The sequence below is a fragment of the Eurytemora carolleeae genome, unplaced genomic scaffold (genome assembly GCF_000591075.1).
Source record: "Eurytemora carolleeae unplaced genomic scaffold, Eaff_2.0 scaffold3, whole genome shotgun sequence".
NCBI classification, from domain to species: Eukaryota; Metazoa; Arthropoda; class Copepoda; order Calanoida; family Temoridae; genus Eurytemora; species Eurytemora carolleeae.
Genome location: NW_019397377.1, coordinates 914305 through 929546, shown reverse-complemented (window position 1 = coordinate 929546; position 15242 = coordinate 914305). Strand labels below are relative to the sequence as shown.

At 34.9% G+C, this 15242-nt stretch overlaps 1 protein-coding gene across 2 annotated transcripts; it reads right to left on the bottom strand.

The window, feature by feature from the left end:
* Window positions 1-734: 734 nt before the first annotated feature.
* On the bottom strand, window positions 735-15242 carry LOC111713880 (protein patched homolog 1). Of its 2 annotated transcripts, none has more exons than XM_023488859.1 (13): window positions 14904-15242; window positions 13928-14011; window positions 13141-13433; window positions 12906-13073; window positions 9072-9222; window positions 8719-8840; window positions 7004-7349; window positions 6508-6762; window positions 3663-3788; window positions 2195-3583; window positions 1862-2004; window positions 1325-1739; window positions 735-1210 (listed from the first exon to the last, which is right to left on the bottom strand). In XM_023488859.1, exons 1-13 carry the CDS (start codon window positions 15069-15071, stop codon window positions 980-982), a joined length of 3891 nt encoding a protein of 1296 aa, XP_023344627.1. In that variant the 5' UTR covers window positions 15072-15242; the 3' UTR covers window positions 735-979. The 2 variants fall into 2 exon arrangements, with proteins under 2 accessions (XP_023344627.1, XP_023344628.1); XM_023488860.1 differs by lacking the exon at window positions 14904-15242 and adding an exon at window positions 14313-14382.

Sequence of the window (15242 nt, the reverse complement as noted above, 5' to 3'; positions counted from 1 at the left end):
TATAAGAATCAACAACTCTGTCTCCACTTCCAACATTCTCGTCTCCAACAACAAAAATTTGGCTTTTACAACGATCAAAAACCTTTTTTTTTCGAAAAATCTCAACATGATTTAAAAGGGTTTTGATGATAAATTAACTATTTGTATTAAAGTCATAATTTTATTAAAATTAAAACTTCCATTTTTGTTTTTCTGAATTTCACAAATTCCTAAACTTAAGCAGAACTATTGGTGCTTTATATATAGATAGACAAATGTATATCATTTTACATGTACGAATCTCGCTTTATGAGCACCAATTCACAAAACAAATTAGTTTTTCTGAAATACTTGAATAATAAAATACAGAAAAAAAGCACAAACTTAACATTGATCATAACTGGTTTTCTAGTTAAAAGTTTACACGCAGCACAAAGAAAAAGGAGAAAATCATCTATTTCACAAAAACTATTTTGTTTTGGGAATTGATGTTGATACAGTTTGATTCGTATTTGATACACCAGTAAAATTATATAAAATTTCTCTATTTAACCATGTTGAGATTTATTTGAAAACAGCCAAAGTCTTTTATAGAAGACCAAAATGTGGGGCGTGGAGACAGAATGGCGGAGGCATGGAGACGTAGTGAGAGGGTCCGTGTCAGTTGCGGGGCTCGTGGCGGCCCTGTGCCACACCCCATCCCTCGGTCAACCTGTTGGGTCGAATAAGACTAAGAATGTTGCAACAATTCTTTGTCTGAAGATGCAAACAGATCATTTTATTATAAGATTAACCATACACTATTTCTTTACTAATGAAAAAACAGGAGAATAAAAAAATTAAAATATATCACAGTGGTATTTCTTAGATTCACAGCCTTAGATCTAGTTAAAATAGATCTTTAACACAATACTGATATTTCTAGCTGTACAAAAAGGAAAACGGAAATTTTAGCAAACAAATGCACAATTTTGAAAAAGCTTTTTTTGGTCACAACAGTCTATCTTTCTGAGAATCCACCATCACTTGACAGGCTTGATGCTGTACTAGTGTCACCACTAGCTCGAAGTGATTCAGCTGGAGTGCTACTGCTGGAGCTGTTTCGTCGGCTGCGAGAACGTGAATTTGACCGACTGCTCGACTCAGCAGCTGGAGTGTGAAGCTCGAGCTTGAACTTAGCTGTAGCTGTCACTTTAGTCACCTGTCCACCGGAACCCGAGCTATTTGTACTCTAAAATGACAAAAAATATAACACGCAAGAAGTTAAAATATAAAAAGATTTTAATGAACAAAGGGTTAAGAAGTAATGATCTAGAAAAATTGAACTAATAATATTTGAACTTACAGATTGAGGTAAAGTGGAAGTCTCTACAGTGATATGAGGTTCAAGGAACACACTGGTTCCATTTAATGAAGATTGAACAGATCCTGGATCACCACAACCTCCACTGCTGTTGCTGCTACAGCTGTTAGTGCTGTGCTGGCTATGGCTCTCCTCTGCTATTGTACTCAGACTAAGATCAGAGTTGTGACGTCTTGGAACTTTTTGAGATCTTTGTCCAAACTTTGTAGGTTTGACAGGTTTTGCCTTAAACCGTGCTGGGGGTGTCGGAGGTGTAAGAGGAGGGAGGCTGCTACCATCACCAGAGGTCGGAATAATCTGAGCTGGAGGTCCGAGGATCACAAGGAGAACAGGGAAGAATGCGAGGCCATTGAACAGTCCAAGAATAACAAGGGCCAACAAAACAAGAAAAAAGTATCTAAAGTATTAAAATAATTAAACATGGCATAAAACAGAATGTGTATAACAACCAATGTGCTATGTTTTGACATCGTAAGAAAAAAAATGTTTTTGATGAGGCATAATTGAGGATAAACAGACCTGACAATAAAATCAAATTGTGAGAACGCCAACATGAGAACTCCGAGTAGGGTTGAGACTGCTCCGTGTATAACTGGAGCAAACATTTGTTCAAGAGCAATCAATGTTCTCCGTTCTCTATTTCCAACGCTTCCCACAAAAGCCTATATAGATTAACTGAATTAATTCAAATTCTACATACATAACAATATTTTTTAATTTAAAAAGTTGAATAAAGAACGTAATCCAAATTATTAAACTGAATTTTAAAAAAAAATAATTCGATGGGACTCAAGCTCTGTAAAAAAACATGGAGAGATCAAACTTCATATTAAAATAAACTGAGATACTTACCACTAGAAAATGAATTGTAAACTCTACACCGAGACCAACCGAGAGGATGATAATGATGGCAGGTACCGCGCTCAGTTTAATTCCAAGTATGCCCAGTGCTCCAAACAGCTCCCCAACTATACAACCGATCACAAAGGTCATCAAAGCGGCTGCCCAAGGTGACATGAGTACCAGGGAAACTACTAGGAATACTGCTAGAAGAGATGCTCCGAGCGCAATAAGAATATAACTCCGTAATCCGATATATTGTTCCCAAAAAGTGAATGGTATCCCATTTGGAAAGTTTGGGAGTCCGTTCTCTTCAAATTTGTCACAAATTTCCCTTACTTGAAGGATGGTTTCGACAACAGTGTCTGTAGTCCCTAAATTCTTCAAGAGAAATGGAATCTGCGCGTAACGAATGGGTTTTGATTTTGGTATTTTAAGATTGTAATCGGTTCTATCTGAAAACCAAGATTTAGGAGTCGGAACTATACTTCCCTGGCTAAAACTGTAAGCCATTGCATCGTTGGAATACCAAGCAGAAAGGTAATTATAAAACCCTGAGGGGTTTATCATTCCGTTAATTACTAGTCGCTCCGTCCGGAGAAGTGACTTATCCACTGGGAAATCAACATGTCCGGTCTGAACCAGGAGTTTATATGCTAGAATTCCGTCATCGGATGCATTCTTCTTCCAACCCTCCTCGTCGATTAAACCTACAGCTGCATCCTTGTCATAAGCTTCTTGAAGTCTGATAAGCCAGCTTCTGAACAAAGAAAGCCAGAACTCTGGCAAACCTCCATTATCATCCTTGATAATGTTCTGAACTCTGACAAATGAATTGTGGAAATCGTAGATCATTTGCTGGTTCTCAGGGTATTCAAAGTTTCCTTCTGTGATGGCATACATGTTGTAGAACCCAAAATATTTGTCCTCAGCCTCCAAAAACTTCCAAACAGGAGTATTTTTAGGAACCACGTCAGTAAGGTTGAGACCATCTTCTAATTTGTTAATACCCCAAGCACTGGCACTTAATAGTGCAAGTGCAATGATAATGATAATGATTTTGATGGGAGTTTGGATAATCAGTTTACCATAGTAATCTCGGGCAAACCTTGCCAATGTGAGATTTTTGGAACAAGATTTACTTCCAGTCTTTGCTTCTTTACACTCCATCAGATCTATAGAAGAGCTTTTTTCTCCAGGACTATCTCCCGACCAAGATGTAAAAACCTCACCCTTCCGGCATTTAGATTCATTCTTTTTATTATTTTCCTCCTCTTCAGCTACACCCACACAGCAAAGAATGTCGTACTTGTTTGCGAACACTCGTCGGACATCTAGAGCTATCATGGCAGGAAGAAGAATGATAACAGAAAATAGATTCAAAGATATCAAGGTGGCTGCCTAGAAACAGAAAATAAATTAAATTTTGGTAAATTTAAGTAAAAATTTGCTAAATTATTGATATTGTATGATAAAATACCTGGAAGCAAAAAGAGCGCATGGCTGGTATTGGAATGATAGTAGCGGCGAGAAATGCTGCCACATTGCAAAACGTTGTCGCTAACACAGACACTCCACTTTTTCTTAACACTTCGCCAACTTGGTCCTAGTAACGTAATTGTTAAAGGTTAATTACACATAAGAAATGCAACTTGGTCCTAGTAACGTAATTGTTAAAGGNAGAAAAAGGAGGTTAAAGGTTAATTACACATAAGAAATGCAACTTGGTCCTAGTAACGTAATTGTTAAAGGTTAATTACACATAAGAAATGAAAATTGGCAAAAAATTGATGGGGCATTATTTGGTCGAATTGAATGTTTAAAAATATAACTTTTTACAGCCGTTCGTTATTTAGCTAAAAATAAAACAGAATGTTTTTAACGCCATATTTTACTTTATTTTTGTAAAGTTACCGTTCAATAACGATTTAGTAACGACCTAAACGGAAGAAATTTCGGAATTGTTAATGGTGACAGCCGCATCGCAAATAGCGCCACAAACTTATTTCGTCCGTCCACACCTTTTTTCGTCCGACATTGTTTATATTCATTTTTAATGTTTTAAATCTTTTTATTCAAATTTATAAATTGCCACGTCATGATATTTTTAATGGGTTAGAATATTTTATTAGTTTTTTTTAAAGAACATTTTATGACTATATAGGTACCACAGGCATAAAAAAGTTATTGAAATTTTTATTTGAATATCCTTTAAGCATTTGATAAATAAAACTACAACAATTTAGGGGAACTCTTTATTATAAGTTGTAAATCCTTATTAGCCTAAATGCTATGATAATGGAGTATAAATCCCTCTCTATCAAATAATTATTATGAATAAAAAGTTTTTCTCGGGAACAAAAAAACTAGTAAAAATATCACTTCATTTGATTTGCATCTATTTTATCGATCTGAGAGGTATGTAAGTAGTGCAATAGGTCGGGGCAACGAGGGTACTGAGTACTGATACTGTCACATCACGACAGTTAGATAATTTTCTTGGAAAAAGTATAAAATGTTATTAATTGCGTAATGAACTGTATTACATATTTAAAGCGTGATCTGAACGAAAAAAAGGACTTTAATAAAAATTTATATTTTTTTCGACAAATTTTGCAATGTTAACACTACTGTGTAAATGAGCTCTATTAGATTTAACCAAGGTTAATGGCACTAATAGAGACCAGAAAATTATGATAGACAACGCATAGTTCAGAAACATGAAAAATAAATTTAAGGGGCCTTTAAAATTCAAAAAGAAAAATTCCTTCTCTAAAATTCTGACTAATTTAATGACTTTGAAAGGAAATCTTCACGACAGAAACAAATCTTAAGAACTGAAGAGGCCGAATCATATATTTGGGGAGAGGGGTGGAGTCCTCCTCTTTCCTGATAAAAGCGTATCGTGTCAATAAATAAAATGGGGTCTGCATGGTAAATTGTTGTACACTGTAATGTACATGAAAATTGCTGGAGTTCATTTGTTCCATTTAAGATGTATATATGAGAGGACCAATTTGGACCACCCACATAAGGGGTCAAATATGGCCATAGGCCACTAATAATTGGCCACCCAAAAAGATTTCACATAGGTCACCGCCCTGCCAAAAACCCCTACTCCTAACCTNTACTCCAAGCCCTAGAGCCAGGAATGGAACTATCTGAGTACTGCTAGGGGGGTCATATTCGGGTATTAAATGCTTTTAAGATTGAGCGAAAACCGTGTTCAATATTCGTTCCATTATTGACTTCTTTTTTATTAACAATCTTAAAAAAAAACGTTTACAAGCATGATAATAGCCTAAATACAAATAAGAATTACCCGTTAAAGAACGTAGAAAACGACAAATTTGAGCTGGAGCCATAAAACTGTGGCATATGAAGACGACATCTTATGGGCATTTGATGCTGTTTTAAAGCAAGTAGTGATACGTACAACTTGAAAATTAACTGAACTAGATTAGATCTGTGTACACCGCACAATTAAAAACTTAAATGTTAGACAGTTGTAACTTCTATGGACCAATTAAAGAAAGTTGAACTCAAAAATTTTATTTAAAATTACCAGGGTGAAAGATTTGCCATAATTTATTCCTAATTTTTCTTTACTTATCAAACGAGACGCCATTAACTCCAAGAAATGGTCCTTTACATCAGAATTTGCAGACTGACCTCTGAACCCCCCAAACAAGCTCCAAACCACGCATTTTGGCGCGCTCCCCCTTTTCATTTATATTTCATTTGACTTCTGTGACCGGGCCCGAAAAAAATATGTAATATCAATTGGACAAATGATCGATTGGACTAACGTTCGTTTGAACTAATGTTCATTTGGACAAACGTTTAAAAGAACTAAAGCTATTGAATGATTTAAGGCTAAGGTCCAGCCATTTTTGAATACTGAACATGTCAATTAAATATGTCGATTTAAAAGTGTGAATCAACAGAGAAAGTGCAAAAGTGCGAATTTTAGAGCTTGTTTTGCAGGGTTCGGAGGCTATTCTGCTAATCCGGTGGATTGGAGACCATTAACCGGGGTTAATAAAGTCCCTAGGTCTGCACCCCTCCATCATCATACTAAAGGTGTTAAACAGGTTTAAAGCTTAAAACAGTATGATTGTACGTGGATGCAAGGACGCGCGCTATTGAGCATACAGGAGGTTTTAAAGATTAGACCACCCAACAAACTAAATGTAGTGTAACGGTTATATCTAATATCTATATATTTTTTAGCTGTACTTTAATATTTATGGAAAACAAACTAACGAACTTCTAATACCTAAAAATTTGAGATTTTGCAATAATATTCGTAATATAAATCCTACCTTGCAGGGTATGTTAATAGCTGTTTGAGAAGAGAATGTGTGTATGAGAAGGAAAAGTGAATCTACTCCAAGCCCTAGAGCCAGGAATGGAACTATCTGAGTACTGCTAGCATTAAACACTAGTCCTGTTAGGCCCGCTAGACCCATACCAGCCGCTACTGTAACTGAAACCAAGAGAACACCACATACACCTAGACCTGCATGGGAACGAACCTTCTCACCCCATCTATACAGGGTGACTCCAGCATAAACAACCTTAAAAACATTCAGATAAAGGGGTATCTACAAATTTTAAAAAAAATAATATTTTAAATAATAAGTTTGAAAAAAAAAAACAAGGGGATATTAAGTGGTTGTTAAGATTTTTAATAGTAAAATAAAATTCTCATGTCCTATACAAGGAATATAACAAAAACTCCCATAAAAAACGTACTGCAGTTTCTGGGGGAAATATAAACATTAAAAATGCTGGCCATTAAAGTTCACAAAAACTTACCATAATAGTATAACCAGCGACCATGTTAGTGATAGAACCAGTTGAGAACTTATTCATAAGATTCTTCAGAGCTAGAGAGGAGTAGGAATTGAACTCATACTTCTCCTTCTCGAATTCTTTCTCCACCTCCTCCTGGAACCTCTCCTGGAACTCCTGTAGGATCTCCTGAGCTGTCTCCAGATTCCAACGAAGTGTATGGACCTTATATGTGTTGGACCAGTAGTCCAGCATATCCCTTGGTCCCATAAGCTGGACAACAGACTGTAAAGCACCGATCTCTCGGATATACCCGCTCTTGTTCTTTTGAGCACCTCCGACCACTAGCTCCTCCGGCCACCTCATGTATCTAATAGTGTGGTTTTATAGAAGTTTACTGTTATCGCATATTAAATTATAACTTGCTAAAACATATATGGCCAAAACAACGCAAAAGGCAGACATTGCAAACGTTATTTTATCGTTTACACTTTTGAATTAAAAGATGATTTAAATTTTGCCTCTACTCAAAATTGATTTTGCCTCTACTCAAAATTGATTTTGCCTCTACTCAAAATTGATTTTGATTTAAAAATCTCAAAAAATATTTTTGTCTTAGCAAAAGATATTTATATATTTATATATATTATTATTGTTATTGTTATTGTTATTGTTATTGTTATTGTTATTTATTATTATTATTGAAAATTCTATTCGAAACTCAAAAACTCCTTTTTATAAAAATTGAAATTGAAGTTTATTAGGTGACAAAGATTTACAAAAAGGTCATGTCGACTTTTGAAGAACTAGCTTTCAGCTTTGCGCCCATTGTGAACATTTTCCAATTGTGAACATTTTCTCTTTGTATAGTATGTACTATGTATATATTGTAAAACAAAACTAACAAAAACAAAAAAATAGTTCGCGGATTTTGTAAAAAGAAATCGTAGACTTGTTTTTCCCCTATCTGTTTATAAATACAAATATGAGGCTAATATTGTTTTAATGAAGTTCTTCGGACTCAAATTTTGTTTTATCCCACCATTGTAACAAACAAAAAATGGCATCATTTTTATTAGGGACAGACACAAAAAGCTATTACACTTTTGTGGCTTATTGGCAAAAAAAAAAACACTTCTTGCATTTTTACAAATAGATATTATCTTGCCGCACGGAAAAAATTATGATTTTAAAACCATTTATTCTTCTGTCAGGTAACTAAAAAATGTTAAACATTGCCCTAAAATATTTTTTAAATTCTTTTTTTTTGGAAGAAAAAAATTAAGTAAAGAACCTATACAAATTTGTTCGAAAAAACTTTGTGCGATGAACATTTATATTTTATCTTTAAATATGATGTCTTTTGAGTTTTAAAGTTTGGGAAAGGTAATCTATATATTTACTTTGCTTGTATGTCTGTCAGTTTGTATCCAATAAATGTCAAAACGGCTGAACCGATCGGGCCCACATTTTTTGTGGGATCTCGCGTAACCCAAGGGGAGGTTTATAGATGGTCAAATTTTCAAAAATATCAAATTTTTGAAAATTTTGAAAATCCACGAATTTTATTTTATAAAATCCGCGACAATTTTTTTTTACAATTTACACAAAGAGAACATGTTCACAATGGAAATGGAAGATGGGCACGAACCGCACTAACAGCCTAGTTTTTTATAAATTGCATAGTGGGAGATGAAATTATAATCCAGGAACCGTTACAAAGCGAATGTATATTTTACCTTGTAGCAAAGCTAGAACAACCTCCAGTAAGTTCTGCTCCTATATCTGGAGCGGATGTTTTGTTCTTGTTAGGAGCACTCAATGGACAACCAGGGTCCAAGGGATTCAAGCAAGGCTTTTCCTTCACAACAGGATTTATGGCACATTTAAATTAAAATTTAATCAAAACATTGTTTTATGTTTATTGGCGAGTCTATGACTCATGATTTTATTATGAATTCAATGGACAAATAATAATTTAAATCTTCATAAATATATGCTTGGATTGAGCATTCCCCCCCCCCATATTATTTTGAACTTTGCGTGAAGAGTCAAATTAGGGTTTAGTTCAGAAATCAATAAAAAATATTACCTGGTATCCTGAATTGATCCCAGCATCCTTCATGAACCTCTGAAACTGGTTTAGGCGGAAGGTTGGGAAAATATCCGCCATTTTGTTAAAAAGTTGAGTCGGGTTTAGTGTTGGCCATGATACTCCCATACTACCCTCGTCTCCTCCCAGCCTAAAATGATAGATTAATCATTGAAGAAAACACAGGGTGGATCTACAGTCGTATTGAAAAGGAACGAGCAAAATACAGTCATAACCAATAAGAAGGGGAATGCAGGTCGTCCTTGTTCAATCTTAGTCAGTAAAAAAGCTCAAGATTTTGTAATTAGTATTGATGATGGCAAATTTTCCGAGGTATAACGGAAACAAAAAAATTGGTGCCGTTTCTAAGGTGTCAAATGATTTGGACTAATGTTCTTTTGGACTAATGATAGACGAATTTTCAAAAAGATTATATTAAACTATATTAAAGATTATATATAAACTATTTGTTTAATTGAGCTAATTTTTTTTGTTAAATTATATTTTAAATTTTGATAAAACATAATTTTTTTTATTTCCAATTGAACGTTAGTTCAATTAGATAAAAGTAAAATCGATAAAGCATTGCTTTTAACTCAAAACTTTTTAGAGACGACTTATCATAAATATTAAGAAAACGATAAGCAGAACCCTTAAAAATAAGAAAAAGCATGAAGGAAAAAATTTACGAAGGAAGAGAATAAATCGAAGGAAGGAGAGGTTGGAAGGAAGAACAGGGTGGAAGAAATAGATATAGAATGATGTAAAAGGAAGGAAGGAAGGAAGGAAGGAAGGAGAAGTCTGGTGTATTATTTTGAAAGGTTAAATTAATCCCACGGGACGGACAAGGATTGGATACTTTCTTAAACACATTTCCACAAGGGGGGAAATATAACGACAGATGTACGTGAGAAAGGGGAGTAACGGAGTACAAGGGGAGGGAGGTTCTTCATGCTTTCAATATTCATCTCTGATTGCTACCCCCCCCCCCCTCTACCTCTCCTTCCTTATTACTGAACCACTGTCCAATTAGTACAATAAACTCGTTGTTCAGGACAGGTCCGTAGCACAAGCTTGGTTCAATAGGCGTGGCATAAGCTATAAGAGAAGGATTAAAATTCTTGAATTTAAACCGAAAAAGGAAAAAGCTCAAATCGTTAAAAAACATATTGTTCCTATTGATAATACAATTGGTGCTTGGATATATTCTTCCATATCTATGTGATATATAATTGATATATTTTAATGCTTTATTCTAATTAAAAATGTACGAAATATGTGTAAGAAAATACAAGTATTTATCTCTGGACAAAAAAAAACTTTTATCTCAGGAATCGTGAACCTGGAGTAAAAATGTAGTACACCCATTCTTTCAAAATTAATCAAATGAAATTAAAATGTTGACAATGAGTTAATTTTTCTGCACATTTTTCAAAAGTCACTTAAATTTTCCTGGATTAGTACAGACTACAGACTACCTTCCCAAGAAGAGAACACTCTAATTACGACCCCCCACCTAGTCGGAGGAGTCGGAAACCCAAGATGATAGCGAGACCACACGCATTGATATTTAAATGTGTCACACAGACGGCAGAATAAGAATCACCGTACCGCACTGCCCGCCTATTGGTTCACAAACCCAAATTAAAAATTTGTAGATACCATTAGGGACGTCCAAAGGGAGGGGGGGGGGGGTCTATGGACATATTTTTATAAACGTCTGGCTCTGGAAACCATTCAAATACAAATCAAAATGATATGTTAGTGATAAATATTTCCCAGCTGAGAGAAAAGTAGAGTTTTCGTACCCTTCTCCCAGGCCCGTAGCAAGGATTTTCCTCAGAGGGGTGTTGGAGAAAAAACATATCTCCTCTAAAAAGTGTAGGTGTTTGGTTGGGGGGGGGGGGCACTCCCCCCCCTTCGTTAAAGATTCAATTTAAGTTATTAAATCCTCTATGTAGATATTAGTACTAATTTAATTAAAACGTGTTTTAAACTTTTAGATCGAACAGATGGTAAAGATATACTTTTACATTAACCAGTCTAAGTGATAAAATTGAATAGATAAGGCTAGCTCCTGATAACTCTTAAATGAAAGTAGGTGGAACATTTTAAATATGCAGAGAAGCGAAGCGCGCAGCTAGACTTCATTAACAATTGAATAATGTCTTCCGTTTAGGTTTTGACTTTTGAGCCATGTGAAAATCATGAAAGAGAATTGGGAATGACTTAAGAAATAAACTCAGCTTGACAATTGGTTGAAAACCTATAAAAATAACAAATTATGTTGTCAATGGTTGACACTGGCAAAATTGTCGGCTCCTTTCAGGTATTAGTACAACTTATTCAGTTCAGGATACCCTCTCTATTCCCATGGCTAGCTCGTAACAAATTTTGGTGCAGATCCGAGAACTTTGAAAATTGGAACTCAGGTCTATGATTGAGAGGCAAAGTAATCAACTATTCTATATAGAGATGAATTTCTATTATGGACAAAGCATAATGTGAAGAAAAAAATCAGATTTTGGATGGACATCAAGAGAAATGTTAAAAAGTAAAGGAGCGCGGGAATTCCTGTGTACAAAAGCAAGGTTACAAGTACCAATCAAATGAAAGGAATTGAGATACAGAATATGTGGTTTGCGGTTGGTAGAAACTATTGCGCATTGTACATTTTTATAAGAAACAACATGTCAATCAAAACTAGAGGAGCTACGAGGTCCCAAAGTGGTACCAGTTTTATGTCGCATAAATTTTTCATTCTTGTTCTGTCAATAGTTTGCACTGAATAGCTTGGTTTAAAACATCACAATCACCCTGAACTAACCTGCAGAGAGAGAAGCATTCGGTTTCTTTTATTTGAAATCAAACGTGCTTTCGTCTATAACTCAACAGTCTTTAAACTTACAGATCTGTTTATTTTAATACATTTTCATTCAAAATGTATATGCCAACAAAAAATATTTAAGATAAAAGGCTATAAAATTATGTAAAAGGGGTCAAATTGTGATCGAAAGTCACAGTTTTCTGAAATATTGACCGAACCGTTAAATCCACGTGCAATATATTTATCATGAATGTAATCTCTGTTTGTCTGTCTGTTTGGTTTGGATATCCGACCATAACTCAGGAACCATCTAACCGATTTGTCTCAATTTTTATTGTGGAGCAAGGTAAACCATGGAGATTAAATAGTGAAATCATTATTCTTAAATATTCATCAAAAAAAACTATATCATCTCGAAACTTTAAATTACTGCCGTTTCCAAATAGTTCTAAGTAAATTGAATGTAAAAAGCAGTGCTTAGGATCCGGATCCGTATCCGGATTTGGATCTGGATCCATTTTTTCCAGTGCGGATCCAGGATCCGGATCCGGATCCGGATCCGGATCCGCATCAAAATTGAATGGATCCTAAGCACTGGTAAAAAGACCGCAACACTAGGTTATAGCCACAGAAACCGAGTTCATTGTGTATTACTGAATTTGGCGTATTCCAGAGTACACTCAATTTGCCCGGCCAACCTGGACTGACCGGGGCGAGATACATTCGGTTACTTCTTTTAGAATTTAACAACGTTTTTGTTCATAATTCAACATTATTTTACTTTTTCATTTAAAAAGCATATGCAGACAAGAAAATTAAAAATTAATAAGGTAAAAAAATGATTGTTAAATAAGTCAAATCGTGATAAAAAATCACAGCTATGCTTTAATAAGGACTGAACTGTTAAATTCGCATACCACCCTTGTTATATATGATATATATATATATGTATGTAAATCTGATATATGTCTGCTGTGAACAAATAAAACTAAGTAAAATTAACTTACGGTACATAGACTGGAGAATCAGGTCCTAGCAGTTTACTTCCTTCCCAGAAGCAGTCCAGTGGTGTAATAATGGCGCAAGGGAAAAGTTTGTCTAGGATCTGTTCTACAAATTGTAATTCGGTCTGTGGGATGGACGGTTTGTAGCACAGATCAGCTAGTTGCCAGGTACTGAAATAAGTTTCAAAATTTAACATTTCTCAAAATTAATATTAATTATTCATAAAAACTAACTTACATGTCATCCTTCTGTACTGTAACTCTTGATGCACGTTTAAGAATCTTGAGATGATGAAGTAAGGAATCAGCACTCAATAGATTACTTCCCTTGCCTGTCTGTATCAACATCTGATTCACCCCTCCAGCACCCTCACCCAGGGTCGAGTCCATATATTCCATTTCCCTCGCCACCCGACCACCCTCAACCACCCACAGTCGGTCTATCCGGTCCTCCACCTTTACAGATTTGAGGCCGATTGTCAAAGAGGACAGAAGGAGGAGGCCGGTAAATAGAACCTTACCAGCATGCACCTTAACACAATAAAAATATGTTAAGATATATTCTACTACAAATATATGCGACTTGATGTTTAATTATTTAATTATTTAATTAAATAAACAAATAAACAGCCCCACCCCCCACTAATAATTTTGATCCAACATATTGATTTTCTAAAGATAAAGAAGAGACGTTCATGCACGAAAGGTTTTTTTTTCAGAGTATTTTGAAGTTGAGCTAAAATTACTAAAACGCAATTTTCTATGTGACCTTTAGATATCATTAAATTTGAGCTAAAATGGCCAGTTTTAATAATAAACTTCAATAAAAATTGTCTTTGAAAGATATAATAATCATCAAATAAAAGATTACTAGAAAACGTTAAATTAAATGTAAAGCTAAGTTTAAGCATAATGATATAATATTTGAAAATGTAAAGAATCATGAAATCAAGCTAATATGACTAGTTCGCTTTCATCGGTGTAAACAAACAATAGAATTTAAGATTTAAAAAAAACGTATAAACCTGTATAATGTTTCCTAGTTGAAACATTTCTTCCTGAATTTTGCTTCGAACCCATAGGCCAGCATGGTTACCGCTAGCACGTCCCTGAACAAAAAAAAGGTTAGTATTATAAACTTAACACATAAAACATAAACTATATTGGTTTTCATTAAATGTTTCGGTGCAACACTCGGTTTATTGCAAAGGGTGGGAAAATTGAGGGAAAGTTGAACGGAAGTCCCCCCTGGATAAAATTTGAGGTGCAACTAGGTAGGGAAAGCAGACTATGTCTCCATTAATTAAAATGTTAAGAATGGATTTTTAAAAATTTTGCTTTGGGTAAAAAATCCCCTAGAAAAAAATTCATATTTGAAAACCGTACCCCCATCTATAATACATATTTTACCATATTCACTACTTCAAAATACAAGAGAGATAAAATCTCTATTTTTTCTTATTTTATCTTTATTTTTTGAAGAATGTACCAAGAGGTTTATAATTCCTGGGGGTTTACAGGGTGTCTCACGAGTCTCACAAAACATAACAATAGAAAGGTTATTGACACAAAAGTTTAAAAAAGAAACCTTTAATAGTTGGTTACAATTTTTAAGTGTCAGCAGTGACAAAACTGTCAAGTGTCAATATCAAGATTTAAGAATTTCGTTCAGATTTCATGATTAAATAAATCTAAACATGTCCCAACTGAACAAAATTCTTCGGTAATATTGTTCAAATGTTTAAAGCACAAAAAAGGCAGACCACATTTTGGAAATACTAGGGGTATTCGTATTATTTAAAAGATCAAGGCTTGCTATTGTAATGTTTAGTGAGACACCCTGTTGAAGAGAGAATTTTGGCGGAGTTGTAGAGGGGGTGGGGGGAGTCGCAGAGGAGACCTGCACACAGGGTCAGCGGTGAGGAAACTGGCGCGGCCCGAAACATTAAACATGGCCGCTTTGTAATGTCTTAATTTACACTCTGTTTATAATTTTCTTACCTTTTCCATATGTTTCAGCGCAACACTGGCATTAGTATAACTTGTTCGATCTAAAAGGCCTGGATCTGAAACTGATGTACTCCGTAGCTCAGGCGTTTTCCCGCAAACTGCCGACTGATCAGAAAGGCGTGTCGAATGCGTTTTTTGAAAACTACTAGATTTTGCCATGTTCACTTTATTTAAAAATAGCTTCGAACAATGTATGCTCTCACTTTTCCCGTATTATCATATTAATTGCTGCGCTGATCAATGTTGAAAGCATAAACTAAATCTATCTGTCTATCTGAAAGCTCCGCGTTGTGCTATGTCACAAACTTAACTGAATAGTGTATACTAGCT